Here is a 22,826-nt window from a genome sequence, read left to right as displayed (position 1 = left end):
CAGATTTTTTTAAAATTTATTACCTAAGAGTGAAACAAAAGTGAAATAGAAAAGCATAGCTCTTTGCTTGAGGTGGGAAGTAAGCCTTGAAAGGTTTGATCTAGTAAAGGTTATAGCTACTAGAATTTTGTAATCAATCTCTATATTTTAATTAACACCCTTACTTTTCACCATGTTTTATACTTCTCTATTGACATTCAGCAACTTTTGAATTCTTATAATCTCATGCCAAATCCTCTTTCATTGCAGTATTTTTTAGATATGGTATTCTATTTGATTAAACACAACATAATTTTATATATTTGGGTCAATAAGTTAAATATGGTTTTCTATCTGAAAATATAATCTGTGAGGTAAATGGATTCAGTAGTGAAAAATTTAATGTGAATGTCTACCTAGCATATACGTATGTTGTTGGAGAGAAAACATTGCCAAGGAGCTAGCCTTGGCTTATACAACATGTATGACTTCTGCTCCAAAGAGAAAGTAGCCACATTCATTCTTGGCCTTATCTCTTCCTGTCTAGGTTGTACCCATGAAGGAAGAACCTATAACAGCTCCTTCAAATGGCAAAGCCCGGCTGAGCCATGCGTCTTGCGACAGTGCCAGGTAAAATCCAACTACTTTACTCCTCCTCAACTGCCGCTTTCAGACAAAACAGAGTGAGTCCCTAAAATACCAGAAAGAGAGATGCGGGGAACAACTCTATGCTTGTGTGCCTTTGCTGTGACATTAGCCTTCTCTTCACTTACACCCCACGACGTCCTTCATTCAACAAGCAGGAAAGCACACGTCTGGGATGCGCTTGCAGCAGGTATCTTCCTGCTCCTGCGTCCCACTTCCTTCCTTGGGAATGAGACCTCTTGGAAGAATGCAGACAAGGACCTTCCCTGCACTCGTTAGTCACTGCCTGTTGCTGCGGAGGAAGCCAAATTACAGACTCTCTCCAGGGGACAAAGTCAGTGACAGGAGTCAGTATACTGTCCTCACCTCAGGACAAAGGGACTGGAGCTATCTGGGAGGTGCTAAGCAGAGAGAGAGAGAGAGAGAGAGAGAGAGAGAGTCATTAAAATGCTTCTAGCAGATGCTGGCATGCAGTAGGTACAGGTAGGTACCAGACAGGTGACAACAGGCCTAATGATCTGGTCTGTTTCCATTTGCGTAGAATTCTACGTATTTTCTTATATTCTGTGCCAAAACCTTCTGATGATGAAAAATTTACATTTTCACACACTTCAAATTTCTTAACTAGAAGAGAAAAATCTGGAGCTCACATAGGAGAAACTCATGCTGAGAATTATCGAGAGGTCTCCGTTTGGGTGGCAGCTCCTGAAGAAGATTGACTCTAGCTCACAGCATTGCTTCAGCTATAGAGCTTGAAGAGTGCGTTTTAATGTCTATTGCTGGTATTTGGAGATCCCTCCTCCAAATGTGATAAATGCCGCAATAGATTCTAGTAGCGGCACTCTCAAGCCAGGCACGATATGAGAACAATTAGAATACAATGTCCCTTGTTAAGTTGGATGCTATGAGGCTGTTGTGAGATTGTCAACATCTACCTTCCATCTGTGCTACTCTCAGACCCAAATCACACCGATAAGAATATGAATTCCCTTACATAAAGTACATGGAGAATATAGAAGCAACTCAACAAAGACTGACCTTGAGAATTAATTTTAAAAAACTGTTTCCCCTGGAACTTGTGTGTACCTGTGACGCGAGCTCCTAGGAGGTGGAGGCAGGAGTATCAGAAGTTCAAGGTTATCCTTTGTCACTTCAAGACCAGCTTGGGATACTTGAGACCCCATTTCAAAAAAGAACCATATGATCAAAGCCCAAAGGCTTTAATTGTCAGTTAGACACACCATAGTGCCCAGATCAATTTACTATCGTCTCTTCTGACTTCATCATTCGAACTTACACCTTGTTTTGACATACTTGATATGAACTTAGAAATAATTTCCTCTAATCTTTTCATTACCTGCTGGAGAAAACCGAGTCTCAGGTTCTACCTGAGTTCAAGTGGCACTTACAAGATTGTAGAGCTGGGGGCTGTTTCCCTAGAAGGTGGTAAGAATTTTCCTGGACTTGTTCTTTTTCTGAACACAAGTCTAGGCATTCTGAGCCTCCTCTGTGTTTGTAGTTAATGGCTGGCAGCATAGTAACGGTGTTAGGAAACACAGCTATTACTGACAACTTAAAACTGTTCTGAATGTCCAGCCAGGGCTGTCAGATGTTCACCGTCAGCAAGGAGGTCTTCATAAATAGATTTAAAGGAAAAAGCACAGGACCAAAGCCAAAGTATAAGGATAGGGCAAGGAACAGGTAACAGAACATGTAAATCGAGCTCCAAAGCCTCCATTCTGTTGAGCTGAAACTCGCCTCATTATGTCAGTGCCTTCCAAGCCCAACAGCCAACTTTGTACTTTGGGAGTTTGGATTTGTCCCATTTCTTGACGACTTCCTTAAAGGTGTAACACAAGTGGTAATTCTGGGCTGACTTGCTTCTGGAATTCTGTTTTTCAGGAGGGTGTTGTCACAGAGTCAGCGATACGCTGTGTTGTTCATTGTAAAAATCCCTCCGAGCATCCAGGAGCCTGCTGCCCTACTTGTCCAGGTAATGCTCCAGGAAGGGAAGCCACTTGGCTTCCTGGTACAGCACAAAGCTGTCGAGATCGCTGTGTTCTGTCAAGACTACATCATCTCCCCTCCTCTCCCCCCCTCCCCCGCGTACATTCATGCACGAAATGAGCTTGGAGAGGGAGCTCCTTTGAGTAGCAATATCTGTTGGGCTCTTGTGTGCCCAGCATGAATGGAATTATGTGCTGTAGGTCTTGGCTTGTGGAACCCCCACACTCAGAGGCCTGCTTTTCACCAAGGCCACAGGTAGTGCTTATTTTGGAAGGAAGGAAGATGGCTTTCCTTGCATTCAGCAGTTTTTCCTTTCTTTCTTTCTTTTTTTTTCTTTCTTCCCTTTAATTATGTTTTTCCTTCTTCCTATTGCAATACCTGGGCCGGAGTGTGTCATGATGATGAGGTGGCCAGATGTTTTCTGAAAGTGTAGAACTGTGTCCCACATGACTGCAGTTTGGAGTTTTGTTGGTTTCAGTTTTCAGTATGGTTTAACAAGCTGGGCCTGCTGTCCTTCTGCTGAGCTGACAGCAAAGAAGCCTGTGGTGGTGGGGGGAGTGGGGGTTTCCCGTGTCTTCTCTTGCTTCCTCATGACAGCCTGGGGATTTTGAGGTGAGAGATGTTTCTCCTGATCTCTTAAGCCTGTGGCCGATAGTCTCAGACAGGTGTTTTGTGTTTTCTCTGAGCCCGTTTCTCACTGGTGATGATACTCAACAACTACCGCTCTTTGCTTTATGGGGTAGTATGCAAAGGACAGGCACAGCCCCATGTGGGATGTTCTGTAGAGAGGGTCCTTCTTCTATGCATCAGTCCCATTGAAACCTACAGGCATTTCCCCTTGCTTCTAGCTTTCTTCGTGCCCTGAGAGACCTTTATTCAGCTTTCACTCCAGGATTTCTGTGAAACTGGTATTTTCTCAGTTTACATAGGTGGAAAAAAAAAAAAAAACAAAACCTGGTTAAAAGCAAATCAGTTTCGTACGCTGAGTGCTTTGTAACAATCAGTGGTTTGTTTGAATACATTTCCTTGTAGGTGAGCTAGATAATTTAAACAGTGGTAGGATGTCCCCTGACACCCTCAGGAGCTTAATTTTTGTCAGTTCTTCAGACCGGACATGGAAAACTAAATGTTATAGCCTTGGCTGCATCCTCGCCAATTTTATTTGAATCTTCAAGGCAGTGGCAGGGGTAGGCTATTGGGCCCATGTGGTTTCTTTATGCAGTAAAGCTCAAGATTGATAACAGAACAAGTATTTTTCACTGTGTAGGTTTAAACCTTACAGTGGCTTCTCCGTTAATAGTCACTTCTTTTGAGGAGACAGTTGACTTATCGTTGCTGGATCAATTCAGAGTCCCCCCTCTCAGCCACAGGAGTCCTCTAAAAGCAATGTACTGAGAGGGTAGTATAAAGAGACCCTTGAAATGTAACACCTTTCACTATACATAAAGCTCTGTTGCTTGAGAGATAGTTCTGTTTTTAGGCTGCCTTTGAAACAGAGGCATGTAGACAGCAGGGTGAACTTATTTCAGAGTTGAGGTTTTCCTGTTGGAGCATTTGCTACTGTCACTGGGCTGTTTGGCTGAGTGCTCAGGAAGGAGAGAGCTGAGCTCCACCCTTGTGCACATTGCAGAGTTAACTCCTCTCAGCCATCCAAGGGTGTACAATGTGTTGTCTACAGGAGAGCAGGAAATCAGACCCCGTGACAATGAGTACTTACCAAGGCTCATGCATGGACCTGGAATCAGATTCCTTCTCCTTTCTCACCATCAGATCACACTACATATCTATCAGTACCAGGAAAAGTGTTCTATTTAGCTTCTGATGCTCTGGAAGGCAAATATGTGAAAATGAGCATGCCAGTACCACACACCAACCCTGAGAACTGAACAGGCTGAGAGACCCAAGGATGAGATTGGCTCTCAGCTCAGCTCCCTCCCCTGAATTCCAACAGCCACAGTTGAGATGCAAATTGGAAGATTCAGAAGAAGCTCTCTCCAGAATGTCTCACCCCTTGTCTTGGAGGGAAGCCCCAGCCGAGTCTAGATATGGACAGTCAAGGAAAGCCTTGAGGTATTTACCCTGGTAATTCAGAAGGACTGGCATCTGCCATTGATCAGACTGGCATTCTGTGTAATGACAAACATGTGAGCAGTTTCCTCCTGAAATGAATTTCAGGGCATTTTTTGGTTGTCTGCTCTTTCACTGTAGTCTGCGTATTGCTCAAGGGTGGTGGTCGTGATGGAAATCAAATTTTCATTTTAAATTCCGTTGTTTAAGTTGTCAAAGATAGGTTGTTGTGGCAAGACATATGACAGTCAGAGGTGTAAACATGGGAAAAGAGTGAAGACACTTTGTTGAAAGCGTCCTTTGGAAATAGGCTATTAAGCATCTGTCATTACAAACAGTGCTGAGACACAGCAACTGGGAAGGCCGTGCTACCAAGATTTTCAGCATCATCCAGAACAGTGAGGAGACAGAGAATTGCCAGTTAAGGGTATAGTGATAGAAAAGAGCTCACACTTGGGTGGCCATTTGAATTTGTTTTTACTTGGTGGTTGTATTTTGGATTCAGCACTTGTCTTCACATCTCTCAGTTGAGCAAAGAGTCACAATTTACTTGAAGATGGATAGGACCAGGAGCCGGGTCAGCCAGGGGAATGTTCATTCTCCTTCATCAGGAACCGGTTGCTTTAGGCATTTGGTGATTTCATCTGACATTGTCTTGGGAACTTCTCTGTCCTTCACAAAAGCCTACCCATAGTTGTACACTTCTAACATTGTCTACTGTGTAGTGTAACCTCAGCTGTCCTGGCTTTGTGAGGACAGTCCAGAGGGAAGTGGTTTTGACATTCATTGACAGTTGTTCTACGGTTGGCGTGACACAGTTGTTTGGCAGCCTGTGTCTCAGGTCATTTACAGCATGTGCTTCCCTGAGCATCTTGTTGAATGGGAAACACTTCCTGGAGGTGTGAGAACTTTAGGAGATAAACCTGGCAGTGGATACAGCCCATTAGCACACGCAGAGTGGAACAGAAAACCATGAGGTGCATTCTGTCTTGTCCCTGCTTGTTATTGCCTTTGCGCATGACTCTTTGTATAGGGCATCAGGTGTGTCAGAACTCAGGTACCTGCTGTGTTGTCTTATCGGTGGGACAGACGAGAGACAGAGCTTCTTTTCTGCATTACTGGAAGGTGATGTGGGAACATGAAGGGAGTACTGGGCCAGGGATAGGCTGTGTAATTCCTGGTACTCAAGTGGCTGCCCACAGAGGCATCTGCTCTTTGTCATCTCAAGCTTCCCTCCCTTGGCCTTGCTTTGGCCTCTTCTGACCTCTCTGGAGTTGGTCTGCCTGGCTACAGTCAGCACAATGTGTCTGCAGCTCCGGAATCTCACTGCGTGACTCATCTTAGTACATCTGCTGCCCGTGGACTGACTGGAGTTCCACTGTCATTTGTTTTCTATCATCTTCAGGGTTTCTGGACCTGTGCCAACATGCCAATCATCTGTATTGTAGCATTTTACCCTATTTAATTATGCATAATATTGTAATCAAAGAGGATTTGTACTGGGAAGAGGTAGAGGTACAGGTGGGAGATGGTAATCAGAGGGTGGAAGGACCATGCCAAACTGAACTAAGTCTGTTGTCCTAATTCCAGCTCTTTGTTTTACAGGCTGTGTGTTTGAAGGCGTGCAGTACCGAGAAGGAGAAGAATTTCAGCCAGAAGGAAACAAATGTATCAAGTGTTCTTGTGTTGTAAGTACAGCTAGAGGTCACTCAAGTGATCCTTAGGGTTAGCGCTTCTCTTATTCACTGAGAGAAGCCTTGTTCCTACTCTTTCCCCATTAGGCCCTCATGATGCAGAACCACGGGAAAACCACTTCCATGTCAGGCAAGCTTCACAGCTCTGGTGATGTCGACCTTCTGGGATAGGGTTCAGTGCAACGAACACGTTTTCAGGCAACCATTCCAGAATGTTCAGGAGCCTGGTCTTGACCTACTAGATCCTCAACTGTGTAACCGTCACTGTCTGCACGCCTTACCCTGTGTCTTCCAGAGAGCAAACTGGCTTTTCATTAAGACCCATAGTCCCCTCAAGTGGAGGAGTTCTCCTCCTAACCCCTTTGGGGAAGATCCTGGGTCTTTCTTTTCATGGAGCAGAGGGGCTTCTTGTTGTGTGCAGCCAGGTGGAGACCGGAAGATGAGAACAACAGCTAGTCTCAAAGTGCTCTGTGGGGTGAGGTGAGGGCTGGTCAGCTATGGTTGTAAGGAATTGACATGTGGAAATTGCTCATAAGTAACAGATTCGGGGGCAGAGTAGAAGTTAGTGAGGCATCCAAGCATGCTTAAGAATGAGAAAAAGATCTTGGCCTGCACTGTGATTTTATGGGGAGTTTTAAAATGAAGGTATTTTGAATCAGAAGTAAAACCAGTGGTGATTGTGGTGATGGGGGAGCGATGTTCAGCAGTTGCTCCCTATTATTTACAATAGGAGTTAGTACGACATATACTGAGTGATAAAGAGCATATACTTCCCGAGTCACGTGTGACATAGATACATCTTGGGATAGTAAAAAGAAATCCACAAGGGACTCTGTCACCCTCATCTTACTAAGCAGGTGCGCGAAGCCCCAGAGCTTACAGCTCTCCATACCATTTTCCTATTAGCTTCCTTCTGTAACACACACTCATTCAAACTCAGGTTTAGATCAGAGTCAGCATGACCAGGATCCCGTGATGGTGTTTGTCTGAAGGCAGAAGAAAGAAAGAGAGAGAGGAGGGAGCCAGGGAAGAAGAAGGAAGCGTATATCTAGATATAAAACAACACAGGGTTTGTGCAGCACACTGCAAACACAAGAGCAAGTTACTAAGGAAAACAAACACGAGCTTGTACATTTTCATACTGCTTCTGTCTTACTATTGGTAAATAGCTTTATTTTATTTTTTATGTTAGTGATTTCTCCTTTTTTTGTAAAAATTGCTCATTTCGTTGTTTTTTTTTTTTTTTTAATTCCATTTTGGAGTATGTAATATTTTCTTTCTTTCTTTTTTTTCCACTGTCAATCTTTTGGGAGTAGGTTGAGTTAAAAAAAAAAAAGCAAGGCAGATTTCAATAGGAAATTAAAAATGTGTGCATCAACAAACTGTCCTTCTGCAAAAGGTGTGCCAAAGTCAGACAGCCAAACACTCCATAGGGAAGAAACTTGGCAGGTGCCAAGAAGGATGAGAAATCCCTGTCATTTTACCAACGGTGTCAGTCAGGAGTTTCCAGAACTGGGACTGGAAATGAGTTTATGTGCACAGGGGTTACAGATTCAAATATATCAAAACATGTGGATTTCATGTGTTTTTAAGTTCAGTGTGTGCAGAATGAAACGCACTCAAGGCCAAGTTCAGGTCTCTGGATGTCCTGTTTTCATTTCCAGTTGAGAAAAGCTAAAATTTAAAGACATTTCCCAAGCTCTGTTGCTTAGATGTTTTTCCCCAGACCTGTAATCTGATATCCCTTCCTCCATGTTAAGCCAGTTTCCTGTGCTCAGGTTGTCCTTGCTATTTTCTACTTCTCCTTGTTGCTGCCCTAATCACTTAAAGGGCAACTAATGGCTTAGGTTATGTTACTCTTTGCTAGTCTTTAGGCTATTAAAATAAATGGGAGAGAGGACAAACCCACACATGGGGACAGGGTGTGTCGTGGTTACGGGGGGATGCTCATAGCACAGTTTTTTTTTTCATGAATATAAAAGTTTGAGGTATGAACTTTAGTTCTTGTAGCTCATTATTAAAATGGCATGGCTTTAAACCATTCTCTTCTGCTATTTTTGGATGTAGTTTACTTTTAAAAAATGAAAGACAAAGTGATGTCTGGGTGGCTAGTGGCCCTGTCTTGAGTAGGGTGGTCATGGAGATATGTGCTTGTGAGTATGATGTTCTGAACCTGTGGTCGGTCTCTGTTGCTTGCCCTGGTTTGGAAATGTTGATGTGTAAGGTATGCAAAAGTAGGGAGGTGAACTCTTCCTGAATGAGAGGGTAGAAACAGACGGATTTTAACCAGCATCACCGAGAGACCAAACATGTGACTGAAGAGGTTCAAGGGGCAGGGAGGGGTAGAAGCTGGGAAAGGGGTGAAAGAGGAGCATCCAGAGCATTGGTCTATAGGCGTCTACACGGAGGAGGATCCCGTGTTTTAACAAAAAGGAAAGTGTAAATGCTGCATATTGACTTATGCAAGCATACTTACGTATTTGATCGTGTATATATTATTTTCATTTCAGAATCTGTTAGAGATTGGTTTCAGATCTCCTGTGAATACCCAAATCAGATGTTTAAGTCCTTTATGTAAATCTGTGAAATCGAATGGCGATCACATGTAACGTGCACACCCTTCCGTACACTTGAGATTATCATTAGGTTACTTGGAAGGCCCATAACAATGTAAATAATATGTAAATTTTATTATATTATGTCCTAAAAGTGTAAATAAATATTATTTGCTTTTATTTTGGGAATAATGACAAAAACATCATATAGTTAGTATAGACAGTTTCCCAAACATCCTTGAATTTTCTCTGAGTGTTTGGACCCACAAGTGTGTATGGATGTGGAGGGACAACTGTATCGATGTAAATACATAGTTCTGCGCACACAGTCTGTATTTATGAGTCTGTTGGTTTATATACACATACACGGCTATACAAATAGCTATGCAAATGTATATAAGCATGACTATAAACCCTAGTATGCAACCACATTTACATATCTAAATTTGGATTCCCCTAGAAACAGACCCTGAGGCAAACAACTTAATGTGGAGAGTTTGTGAGTTTATGTGGGAGATGAGGTAGGGAAGAGTGGCATCCAGTTGAGGGTTCAAGGCCTAGTGCTAGGACCCGAAACGTTTCTTCCACCCCACCGAATATGTGTCTAAAATTAGTCTCCATTGTGGTAGTATTATATTTTGGGACTTGAATTAGTTAGGTGAAGGGGGATCTGCTCCTAGTGTTAAGGAGGGAAGGGTCCGACTTCCTTTACCAACTTCCCACTATTGTGCTATGTAGGCTCACAACATTCCCCTCCTCTGGGGAATGCAGCTATAGGTACTATCTTGGGAACAGAGAGTGTCTCTTACCACCCAAGCTGGGTGCCTTATTCTTAAAGTTTCTAACATTCAGAACTGTGAGAACTAAGTTTTTGTTCTTTATAAATTACCGAATCTGAGGAATTATTTTTTACAGGAACTCAAATGAACCAAGACCTCAATGAACCACCACTGAAGGTAGATATTAGTCTTGCCTAGGAACCTCTTGAAGCCTGTGTAAATTTCATGCCTCAGAATTTTTCTCCCTGAGAGCTGGGGGTTGAGCTGTCCCATCAGTGACTGACTGAGAATTGTCTCTGGAAGGGTATCAATTGGCTAATATTTCTAGCTGCCACTGAGATGGCCAAGTGCCCTTAAGCAAAGAGGAAGAAACAGGTGTTAATGTTAGGAGACTGACTGTGAGCTTAGATGACAAGTTCAAGTGGATGAGGATAGCGAGGCATCCAGAGTCATCAACAACAGAGATGTGTATGCATATATGTGATCCTATGTTTACTAACATGGACATGCTAGCATGTTTATGTCTGTAGGCATTTATTTTTAATCTATTTTATTTGGTTCTTACATCTGCCACCCTTCAAACACTCCAATACCAGGTAAGAGAAAAAGAAGGTTAGCGGACAGAGGGTATGTATTTCTCTTTAGGCTGCTTCCTGCTGGTTAGGGTCATGGGGTTCCATGGGGGGCCAAGTCCAATCTTCCTCTTGTCAGGATATCTCCAACTTCTCCTCATCAAACCACAACAACAGCAACCAGGAGCAGCAGGGGTGAAGCAGCAGCCACCTTTTTCATTCAAGCGCCCCCATCCTTCTCCTGGATTTTGGCATTTATTTCCTCTCAGAGTTGCCAGAATTAAACTATCGGCAGCTGGCAAAGATCATGCCCCTCTCAGAGCCTGCATGAGGCAAATAGTCTGCTGCTGTGGAAAACCTGAAGCAACTCCATATTCCACACCTGGGATTAAAACAAAAACATGTTTATGTAACAAAACTGAGTTTTTAAAATAAACCAAAACTCATACTACTTTGCATATATGTACATATGTGTCTACACATACCAGACATATATATATATATACATACATACATACATACATACATACTACATGTTTAGAACAGTCATTCTCTTTCATGTCTCTAGTTCCTTGCCCATCTGCTATTCTTGTCCATGCTTCTCTTTGTTCTTTGGAGAGTGTTTAAGCTTTCCACTTTGGTCATAACTACATTAGTCCACTTTTCCATGCACCTGATGTTTCCCAAGAAGTGACAGGGTTTCCTCATTTATATTCCTGAGATGCCATGGTTCTAACTTCTAGTATACCTGCCCTCCTTCCTTCCCTTTGCCTCACTTTGTCTGTTTCTCCCAGTTTCTCTGTCTCTTCCTTTCTCTCTCCCTGCCCCCAACCTCCTAGTATGTCCAGTAAGGTCTTTGGCTCAGGGTATCTCAGTTATTGTGTTATTTTCTTGTTCTCTGTGTTAGTTGTAGCAGAAGGCATGCCATCAATGCTTACCACCGTGTGTATTCTTATCTTCCTTTTCTCGTCTGTTTTCATGTAATATGCCAAGAGAAAGTAATGTTTTCTCTTTCGTACTGTGACAAGCCAGCTCTTTCAGGCTATCCAGCCCACTCTTGCCTGAGATAATCACTGTAGTTCGTTGTCCCATTACCCTTTGCTTGCTGCTTGCTCTGGAATTGAGTATGTGGGAGATACCCCTTATATATTTTCTGGCTGATGGGTGATGGGATTGCCTCTTCTTTCAAGTAAAATGTTGTCGTTGCTGTGTGGCTTGCATGTTAAATCCAGTTCCCCTCTTTACATTCTTCAGTTTTAAAAAAAATCTGTGTAGCTGTGATTTTGCGATGTGGTGACAGAGGCAGACCACCAGAACAGCGCTTTATCTGCCTGAGATGGATGCCTTAGCTAATGAAACAAATGCTTTGCATATGACTTTATATCCTGGTTTAGTCAGGACAGTATGCATGGCATTCCAGACAGCTGAGAACATGCTAGCCTTTGATGATATCTGCAGAGGACTCCACAACCCTTTACTCCTACCCATTCCAGAAGCAGAGAGTCCAACATTTTTAGGTGTGAATATCATCATGACTCACTTAGGAAATTCAGGGCTTTATCACCACCCATTAAACTATATCAGCCCCATTTACACTTTATAAATAAGAGCTAAAAGTATTGCATTTAGAGTCCTGATGCTAATCAGGGGAGTGATGATTTGCATTCCCTTAGCTGTTTCATACATTTGTCTGGGTCATATTAGAGCATGTTTCTTATAAGATGTGTTTGATATAAGTACTGTGTTAGTTTTAAAACACAGCAATGATTGTTTCCTGAGTCTGAAGCATGTTGAACATTTGTTAAAGCATATACTTCCTTTGGTTTGAGATTGAGGTTCTATTACTTGTCTATCTATCTATCTATCTATCTATCTATCTATCTATCTATCATCTATCTATCTATCTATCTATCTATCTATCTATCTATCTATCTATCATCTTTCATTTATCATTCTTATCTGTTAGCTATTATTTTCCAATCATCTATCATCTGTGCCTATTTATCTATGCATCTACATCTCATTCATGTATTTATGTTTCTGCTCATGTATCTGTGTATCTCTATCTGTCTGTTTATTCTGCCTATCTAACACATAATTGCTTAGTCAAATGTCTGGGGAATGTGGTGGCAGCTGGCCCAGGCATCTCTCTCTAAAACCCATCTTAAGAAGATTGTAAGACTGAAGGTGTTTATGGAAAATGTTTATGTTCTTATTTTATGTTTATTTTTTAAACAATCTTCGGGTGCTCTATAGGCTCAGGGTCCTTGGAAACTGCTGATGAGAAGAGGTGGGCCCACAGTGTTGTAGGACCCTCTTCATAATGTGGTAAGGCCCCAGGCTATAAAGCCAGCCAAATTAACTGGCCAAGATCAATTGCTTTTGCTGACAAAGGCGTGCTAAATTCAGAACATTTTTACCAATAAACATGGGTTGTTAATGGGCTGTCTGTGATGGAGGAGCTCTGCTTTATTGGCACTAGCAGCCCTCAAGTCCATAAACACCTTTGCTCTCACTTGCACTTGACGTATTACAAAACGTGTCTCCCAGGGAGAATGAAATTCGGAAGAAGGTTATTTGTCGAGAACAAAGAAGATGGAGTTCCTGTGGCTTCCCTCTCCTACTCGGCATTCCATAAGATATACTGTCTTGTCCACTCGGCCCTTTCCCAAATTCTCTCTTCCCTGCCCTTTCGTGCTTTTGGACTGGTCACCCTGATACTGGGCCCCCTCTACATGTTGGTTAGAAGGGCAAGCTTCTCCGTCCCTCTTTGTGGTCCATGGAAGCCAAAGCCGCAGTCTTCAAGGATCACCAGAGGAGCCATTAGATTAATGAGGATTGACACACACCAGTCTACAGCCTCATCGCCTTCCGATAGGCTGCCTTTCCCTTTGTCCTCTCCCTTTCTCCCTTTCTTTTCCTCATCGTCACCCCCATCTTTAGTGGGTACCCACTTATTTTGTGTTAGAATCTGGAACAATTTACCTTGAAGGAAACTTGTTTGGATTCCTTATAAAAATCTCACGCTTCATTCCCGAAACATCAAAATGCTAAGTTATTAGATAATTTTGATGATGTTTAAAATACATTTTATTTTCTTTTTAGTTGAAACTAGTTGCTGAAATAGGAAGGCGCTATGTGGTTTCTCTGTATGCATACAAAATATGTGATGAACTGATCAAGGCAGCGGGCATATTGATCATCTCAGGCATTAATCACTTTTTTGGGTTGCGAATATTCAACCCCCTTTTTATATTATTTTATTTTTTTTTGATGATTTCATTTAACTCTACTCATCAGGGGAATATGTTGACTTTTCAGTGCTTTAGGGCATACTGGGTATTGATAATAATGACCACATTCAAGTGCAAATGATGCTGACCTTGCTTTCCATTCTGTCTGCACTGCTTTGCTTCCCAGCTGCCTGGACTCTTCTCTCCCCCTAGCTGCCCCCCCCCCCCCCGCCCTCTGTCCGCTTCACCACTTCACCAGGGCAGAGTGAGAGATGTGGGCTGCTGTGGAGGAGGAGGAGAGTGGGAAGGAAGGCAGATTTGTGTCGGCTGCCTCAGCATTTACTAAAGTGGCTTTGTATGGCAGGGACGCAAGTTCCCAGGGGCTGCCTGACTTGAGAAGTGCTCTGTAAGCCAAAAAAAGGTTTCCATGACTCCTGGCAGAAGTTGTGACAGGAAGTGGCCACCAGTGATGAGGGCTGCACACAGTGGCAGGGCTTTTAAAAACGAGGCTAAATCTGTAGCCTTGGATTTGACCTCGGAGTGATGTGGGAGTGAAGTTGCTGTAGCTGGGATTGCACAACCTCAAAACAGAGAACAGAGTGAGACCTTAGCATTTCAATGGCCACATGAGGCCACAGGAGTCTGAGGTGCACACTTTCAACCATGCCGTTCTGCAGACTCAAGACCTTCCCCGCCTGGACCCTATCTCGTGTCCTTTGCCTTACTTGTGATAATAAGTACAATTTTAGTCACAGGCTCTCATTATATCTTCCCTGTCCATGGGGAGAGATTTGGCTACATTTGAGCAATAAATTGGAGAATTGAGCAATTATTGAGAGAATTAGATCAATGTGGGCAGTTTATCTGACTTGCGGAGGCCAAAATGCTCAGAGCGGTTTTAAAAACTAGTCTAAAACATTTTTCTTTCAGTGTTTCAATTTTCGTATAGGTCTACCATTACTCCGAAGACAAGAGTGGTCTTGGCCTTTAACGGTCAACTAATAACAAGACAAATTCTTTTTCTTACAGGGCTTGAAAACATACAGCTACAAGGAAGGGGGCTCCAACATGCTTAGAGAAGTGACTGGAACCGTCTTATTTTAGGCTCGTCCATGAAGTTGTATGTTGACAATGTGTGTTACATTGAATGTGAGCAGGTATAATGGTACCTGTTCACCAAAGATCGTTCTAATAGTTTATCAGGATTCTTAGTTTGAGCCATGAGAGTAGAACTCTCATATATTTGATGTTAGAAAAATTACAAAAAATGTGCTGTTTTGAGGTAACACTGGATTAACTGTCTACCATGATTATTGCTAATTAGTTTGATATAGACTTATTTGTACCTTAGAAGAAAGAGAACAAAGGCAAGGTCTGGCTTAAGGTGGGTCTTTCAATGTGAGGACTTGCATTTGATTGGGTAAATTTCATCGATTATTAGGTAAAGATTGGCATAAAACTTAAGGGAAGGTTTGCCCTGCATGCATTTAAGAGTTCATCAGCAGAGACTTACACCTTTATCTTTTCAATGTGAAAAGGTTAAGAATATCTAGCCCATACTTTAAATCCTGTCTCATGAATTTTCAAGAAGTATTTTCATAGGTGTCTTATTTTTATAGCTTTTAACATTCCTTATGGTTGGTGTCTTATATAGTTTAGAGTGTCCTGTGAAGTTATTTTTCTACATAGGGAGTTACCATGCCAACAATAATCCTAACATCAAAACCAGAAATTTCTTGCACAGCATTTGAAAATGTATATGAAGAGAGAAAAGAAGTTTGAAAAGAGAACAGAAAGTGATTTCTCTGAAAAAAACAAAACAAAACAAAACTGTTGCTGCTCGCAGCGTCCCTTACGACATAGGCGCTGTGTTCAAGGACCACATGGCAATTGATTGTTTATTTTCTCGATTATCCTACCACCCAAGAAATAGTAGCTCTTCTTTTGAGGAAGAAATTGAAGTTCTGAGGAACTCAGTAGCTTGTCTGAAGTCACAGAGCTCAGAGATTAGAAAAGCGGCTGACTCTAAAGCCACCCACCTTTGCAAGCAGCCAGTGTGGTTTGGAGACGCTGCCTATGGCCACTTGTAGACACGTGAAGCTGAGAAATGCCATTTGAATCTATGGGGTGAACAACAGCCAGCAATGTAAGGGGGGGATAACAGTATTGCAAGCACCCACCAAAGAACCGCAAATCTGATGCAAGAGGCATCGACACAATAAAAGTGAATTACACCTCCTCCCTCTAAGTTCACAAGACTAAGCAAGTTTAAACTCATACCAGATTTCATTCTCAGGCACTCAGCCTGAGCATCTGTCACAATGGCGCTGGAGAGCATGAAGAACACATCTCCTACCCTCGCATCGGTTGGGGAGCGAGGCACTATGATCTATAGCGCGTCTCCTGCCAAAATGTGATGAGTATTCAGGAAAAATGTAGTGGTTTCTGGGACAGAGTTACCCTCACTTCCTCTGCTTCCAGAGAGGGATAGAAACAAATGCATATCTGGTGGGGTTCATGTATGCCTATGGGTGTCCAGGGAGCTCAGGCATCTAAGAAGCTCAGTGTCCTTCCTGGACAGTGTTGCGAAGAGGTAGCTTCAGAATCTGTCATGAGATGAGCCGCTTTTGTCTCCTGAAAGCTCCAGGAAGGGTCCTTTTTACTAAACAGTTGAAGAACTGTTCAGCTACCTGTCCGTTCTCCACCCCACCCCAGGGGAGGCCACACCCACCCATTTCTATCTTTTCCTTTTCCTCTGCCTTTAGCCAGTCATACATTAGTTTAAGAATGCTTGTGTGCCTGCCGTATGGTAGATATTGTGTTAGGTGCTGAGAATCATCTGCGAAAGGGGCTAGACTCTTTCTCTTGACTTGGGTGCAACTATTAAAAGTAGAGCCAAAATCAAACCACAGGCAACATGTTTTGTTCCACATGTGTTACGTTTATGATGGTCAGGAAAGGCATACATGTATTGGAAAAGAGAAATAATTGCACAACTTTAAAAAAATCCACTGTAACAAGATTTTACATAATTCTTTCCAACCTTTCCCTCCAGATTTAATACAGTCCTGTAACTGGATGATACTGCGTTTTGTGTAGGTCACCGTGGTTGTTATCTTCATTTAACATCGAAATCTGCGAGCCCGAACGTCTGAGATTAAAAATTCAACTGCTCCAACATACGAAGTTTTAATTCAGTGCTCAGAGAGTTTTAAGAGTGGGAGCACTTCAGACTCTAAGGGTTTGAGTTCGGAATGATCAACCAGTGAGGTTGGCACACACATGCGTGACACGCATGAACTAGAGACTGAACTCATGGTTTTTGACGTGGAGGGCAAGAACTTTATCACTGAGCTCTAGGACCAGCTAGACGAAAATATTATGCAATAAAACAAAAAGAAAAATCCAAAATCCAGTACAGTTTTGTTCCTAAGCATGCTAGAGAGTGTATATTGTGAATGTAGCTCAGCGTCACTCAGAGATTGTTGAGCATAAGTTTTACAGCTGTGTAGTAAAGCACCCTGTGATTTTTGTCATTTTTCCGATATTTAAATTTCTACTATTATGAATAATATGACAGGCATCTTTAAAAAACTTTCCTTTGATCATTTAATCTTTTATTATTTATTTGAGCTGAATTCATGGAAATAGAGCAAGAATTCAAACACTTTAATGTATATTTGTGATATTGCCGAGTTACTTCAAGTAAATGCTATCTGAATTTCCACTCCAGTCAGACGTATACTTGGCTAGTTTCTGTCTCCTTGTGCTTAAGTGTTTTCTACGTGGGAACCAGTTTTTCCACATATTGTCTTATATATGTTATTTGTGTTTTAATTTTCTGTGTTTACTTAATCGTCCATGTTTCTTTTGTAAGTTGTGCATTTTTATGTCTAAGTTTTTGCTGGGTATTTAAAACTGTATTACAAGCTGGGGTTGTGGCCCACTGGTAGCTCAGTGGTAGAGTACTTAACCTAACATGTACAAAGCCCTAAGTTCAGTGCTTTGTAGAAAGAATGAAAGGAAGAGGGAGAGGAGAGAAGAGTGGGGAGAGAAAAAAGGAGAGGAAAGAAGGAAGGAATGAAGGAAGGGAGAGAGGGAGGGGGAGTGTGTTGGAGGTTATGTGTGAATGGAGCCCTTTCACACTGAAGTGTTTTTAAGAACACTGAACAAATGCCTCATGTTAATGTCCTTGGCATGTTAACTGCAAAGTGCATAATGCCACAATTTTCTGGGGTCCTTTTCTAATCTTTTACTTTTCATCTTGATCCAAACGTATTAACAAGGAGAGAAACAATGCTGTGTTTTCGGCTCCCACAGTAATGAGTTCAGTGGTTTTCTTCATTTCGACTCGGCGACATCACTGTGAGGTAGCCGCCATCTGTGCCTGAGTTCGTGCTGACGTGAAGTCATTCTGAGTTCTGCAATGTAGAAACAGCTTCTGGGACAGCAGGGACAGGGAGGTTGCATTCTGGGATACAGGGAGAAAGAGAAGCTGAACGTCCCACAAAGTTAGTTAAGTATTTCTCATGTAAAGTAGCATTAAATATTAGCGCTCTGGTCCCTGATCAGGATGTTTACAGGTCTGTTTCTCCAGAGAATTTAATGCTTTCCATTTTATGATGGTGCGCCTCTTTTCCTGATGCCTTCACCTTTTCAGTCATTTCCAGTGCCCCCTCCTAGCGGTCCCTCTGTGAAAGGGCCCTGTGTTCTGAAAGTACCTCGAATTGATCTCACTGTAGTCTTGATCTTGCCTTGAATCACCATCCCAGAGTTCTGCAAACACTAGATATTCAGGAAATATCTTTTGAATGAATTGATTACACATTTTGGCACCTTTTAAATGTCACTCAAATGTTCGATTTGGAGGGTGGCAGTGCTTTTGTGGTCCCGTGAATGGCTTTAATTACTACCATTCCCTCTGAGTGGAATTTTAAATGGTACCACTTGTTTGGTGTGGAGGCAGCAATGTGTCTGGATCTCAAGGAGCCACAGTTCTCCCCGAAGACCGGGGAGGACTGTGGCAAGACATGCAGGGGCACGAGCAGTTCATTGCGTACACCTAGCATGCTTCTTTGCATCTCATCCCCCAGGCTGCACTGAGGTGTAAGGCATGACCTGCCTGCCTGTTCTCCTGTGTCCTAGAAGATGTGGTCTTAAAAAAACAAAACAAAGCAACAAAACAACAAAACAAACAAATAAACGAACCAAAAAAGAACATGCAAACTACAAAGGAAACAGTTCTCATGGGTGGCCTGCGCACTATGAAATGAGCAAGGGTGAGGAGCTGCTGCTGGGGTCAGACAGTGCTGCCCCGGGGGAAGACTCCTGACGACCTCACCTTTGCCCAGTCTTTCTCCCTGTTCTCTGAGACACCCAGAGCCAGACAACACGACTGTGATCATGACTAAAGGCAGCGTGTTCTGGATGCTAAACTATAAAGCCATGTGAAAACTTTGATATTTGTTGGTATTACTGGACTTAAGCAAAAGAAAAGTTGATATCCATAAAAAGGGGGAAAGAAAAAGAAAGGCCGCCATTTTCCAGACTGTTGTCTGTTGATGGGGTGTGAAAGCGCTTGTTCCATTTCGGTGACTTAATGCAAATGTGTAATTGAGTCCAATATCAGCACATGCTGTGGTTCCTTGGTCATAATTTAAACATTAAAATTCAAAAATAGAAAAATTGCCTTTAAATTTCAAAGTGAATATGAAAAATGACTAAAACCACACTATTTACACTGATCTATACCTTATTTTTTCATATTTTTATTTGATGGAACAAACTTTTAATATCCCTCCACGCTCCACGTTGTAGAGCTGTGTAACTTTTATGGCTCTTTCGCTGTCAGCCTGACTTTACTGATGTGACTGGCAGATGCCAGGAACGACTCTCCCCATGTTCCTGGGTATTTCTTTCCAGCTTCACGTCTGAGAGAGAGAGAGAGAGGGAGAGGGATAGAGATAGAGAGATAGAGAAAGACAGAGACAGAGACAGGGATACAGAGAGACAGAGGGGGGGAGATCTTTGAGAATCTGGGATTTGTTCTTAGGTTCCCAGCATCCGTAATATTCATAAACAATGAACATGGCTGCCTTTAATGACCTAATCCACTGACTGAAGGAGCAGAGCACGTGCCATCAGAACACCAGGCTCTAAAATGACTTTGTTTTCCAACACAAGAGTTGTCATAGATTGGAGCCGTGTTTCTTTTATACCCAACATGGATGTGTGCCTTAAACTCCTCTCGTTTGGAGAATCATTTGGCCAAACACGAGGGAGAGTGCTGAGCATCCTTAGTGCTTGGACGTGCATTGCCTGGGCTTCTGTGTTCTTCTGATGGCTTTGGACATTCTGGGGGTGACTGCTTAGGAGCAAAGAGGTTTGGGGGTCAGTCATGCCCTTTGCAAGAGAAGAACCATGGGACCTGACATCTCCTCCTTTGCCTCTCTGGGACTAACCAGCAAAATGAGGCTTTGCTACATTCTTCCATTCCTAACTTTTCAACTCAAACAAAACTTTTGTTTCTCAGGAAGCCAGTTATTAGGCAGTGTCCAAAATCGCAGTGGAAGTTATCTTTTGCTAGGATAACAAAGCCATTGATATATTGCTAAGTTTATTTTTAAATTCTGTTTTAAAATTTATGTCCAGTAAAATTCCCTCTTCAAGGGACATATATGTCTGTGAGTTTTGACAAATACATGATGCATAATTTTAAACAGCTTGTATCACAGACTATATTAAAAGAGGCAAGCCTAGCTACTAACAGAACAAAGAAAAATTTTTTGGACTCTAAAATTCTGATTTTTCTGAACTATCAAGACCCCTGGCCTTCCTTTGGTGGGCCTAGGATGAGGAGGGAGGCTTGCCTTCATTAGCTCTGAAATGAATTGGTGGGTTCTGTTTGCAGAACAGCACCTGAGGGAGAAGTATCTTTTTTCTCCCCAGGGCAGGGCCTAGACCATCCAATCTGATGGGAATGCTGGCCAAGATGAGGACTCCGGGTGCTGGGCTCTATCACAGCTGCTGCTGAACAGGCAAAGCTCAGTGGGGCTGGAGGCTTTCCTGATTATTGTGTCCAGAGCCCAGAAATGGAAAAGCATTCCAGTAGCTTGACATGCCCCTGCAGTCACATAAAACCGCACAGTATGAGACTGATGGTTTTCTGGAAGAGTTTTGAGGTTCTCTGAGGAGAGGGTGTCTCCTGGCCTTTGTGGGAGCCTTGGCTCCATGAAGCCTGTGCAGATGTTAAGGTGTTGTGTCTCTGTGATAATCCCCAGTGCTCCTCATTCTAGATGTTGTTCAAATGCTAATACAGAAGGAAACCGAGCTTTTCATAGGTGAGGTAGTCATGACTGGAGTCTTAGCAGAGCCAGGTGCCAACTCAGGAGTCTATATATATATACCGTCTGGAGTCTGATCCTCTGTGGCCACTGTGCTCTGCTAGAGAGACAGGTCTCTAGGTTCATATAGGGATTTAGTTCAGTTCTATACTTCAAGCAAATAGATGTAACTCTGAGTCTCACATTCTGGTTTGTAAAATTGGGGGCCACTAGCAAGACTCTCAAAGCCATTTCATGCTGGAAGAGCCAGATGTAAAGCAGAAAGATCTGTAGCTTCTCACTGTGGAAGTGAATGAGACATTGCAGTGAAACTTTAGATCTTGGAAGCCCAACATCCTCCCCTTTACTCCCTTATGTTCAACTAGGGAAGTTCCAGATGGTTGGAAGGATTTTATCATCACACCGGTTCTGTCTAGTGGCCAGCATAGCAGCACATAGCCGGCCCTTTCATGAATGTCTACCTTATATTTTTAGGTTTGCTTTTGTTTGTTTGTCAGGGTCTCACTTTATAGCCCAAGTTGGCCTGAAGCTCACTGTGTAGCCAAGGGTGACCTCAGTGTTGCAACCATCCTCCTGCCTCAGCATCATGATTCCAGGCATGAATCACCACACCTTGTCTCTGTAGTCCTTTCGATGGGTCCCTACAATGTGCTTATTTAGAACACTCACTGTGTGTTAGATCTAAACATTTTATATTTGGGCTTACCTGTTGTCTGATGTGACAATGGCAACTTGCTCTTTGTGATTCTCTTTCCTCTCAGATGGCTTCTTTCAGAAGCCCCCTCTTTTCACCCAGTGCTAATGCTGTCTTAGTTCTGCTCAGGAGATGGTATTTTGTCGTCTTGGTCATTCTTTTTCTTCACGTAAGGGCTTACAGTGTTTGCCTATTGCCTTTTAGGATGGAGAAGGTTAAACTATTACAGCAATACTCTTCTCCTGCACTGTCCAGGAGAAATATATGGCAGGTCACATTTGGAATTGTTAGTTTTCTAGTAGGCACATTGAAAGAAGTAAAACAGGACTGGGAGGATTTCAATAATATACCATAGTTAGCATAGTATATGCAAGCCCTAACTTCAGCATGTAACCATGGAAAGATGTTATGCCTGTTTAATTTTCATGATAGTGCATCAGATGCTGGTGTTTGTAATGACACTTCTTGGTTTAGTCTAAGCCATATTCAATAATTCAGTCATATATGTGGCCAGTGTCTACCACATTCATAGCACATTCATAGCACAGGCACACCCAATCCTAAAAGAGAAACAGGGATCCCCTCAGCCAATACTATCATATGTTACAGTGGTATTTCACTGCTTGGCTCATGTTTACACATTGCTCTGAATGATGAATCCAGTCTCAGGGCACCCCTTCCTTGTTCTCAGTCCTCCAATGCCATCCTTCGTTCACAATTAAAGCCAGTGAGCCTTCCTGCCCAGCTTTGCCAATGGTATCCCCAACCACACTGGGCTCCTTGCTAGCTTTGAGCATGCCACAGGTTCATACCATAGGGCTTTGCATTTGTAGAACACTCTGTCTGGAATATTCTTCTCCAGATGCCCACGTCTTGTTCCTTTGCCTCCATGAAGGCTTTACTTGAATGTCACCTGCTTAGTGCTCTGTGAAAGCATTACTATGGCACAAACTGTCATTAGTTACTCCTTAGTAAAACTCAACTTGTTTGATTTTTTTTTCTGTTTTTTTTTAATCAACATCTGATGCTTGTTTTTCATTTTGGCATCTCTGTAGAACATAAGCCTTGGTACAACAAAAGCTCTGTTTAAAGGTTTCACATACAATAGGTACAGACATTGGATGAATGGATAGAGTATAGCAAGCCTAGGGAAGTTCTAAACACACCCAGTTCCATTCCCAGTGTTGTCCACAGTTGATTAACGCTAATGAAAGCCCTGATAACATTCTACTGAAGAGAAACTCAGTTACCTTGCCTA

The 22,826-nt window shown here is 42.5% G+C and overlaps 1 protein-coding gene across 1 annotated transcript in view; it reads left to right on the top strand.

The window, feature by feature from the left end:
- Positions 1 to 22,826, top strand: part of Bmper (BMP binding endothelial regulator) — a 232,798-nt gene that overhangs the window by 52,799 nt on the left and 157,173 nt on the right. The window contains exons 4-6 of the mRNA XM_055601459.1: positions 527 to 609; positions 2,527 to 2,617; positions 6,304 to 6,386. Of these exons, the coding sequence (XP_055457434.1) occupies positions 527 to 609; positions 2,527 to 2,617; positions 6,304 to 6,386 (257 nt within the window). The remainder of the gene's footprint in view (positions 1 to 526; positions 610 to 2,526; positions 2,618 to 6,303; positions 6,387 to 22,826) is intronic.

This window comes from Psammomys obesus, unplaced genomic scaffold (genome assembly GCF_907164565.1).
Source record: "Psammomys obesus unplaced genomic scaffold, mPsaObe1.curated_primary_1811, whole genome shotgun sequence".
Classification (NCBI taxonomy): Eukaryota; Metazoa; Chordata; class Mammalia; order Rodentia; family Muridae; genus Psammomys; species Psammomys obesus.
The sequence above is the reverse complement of the archived record's forward strand: the minus strand, read 5'-3'. Positions and strand labels throughout refer to the sequence as shown.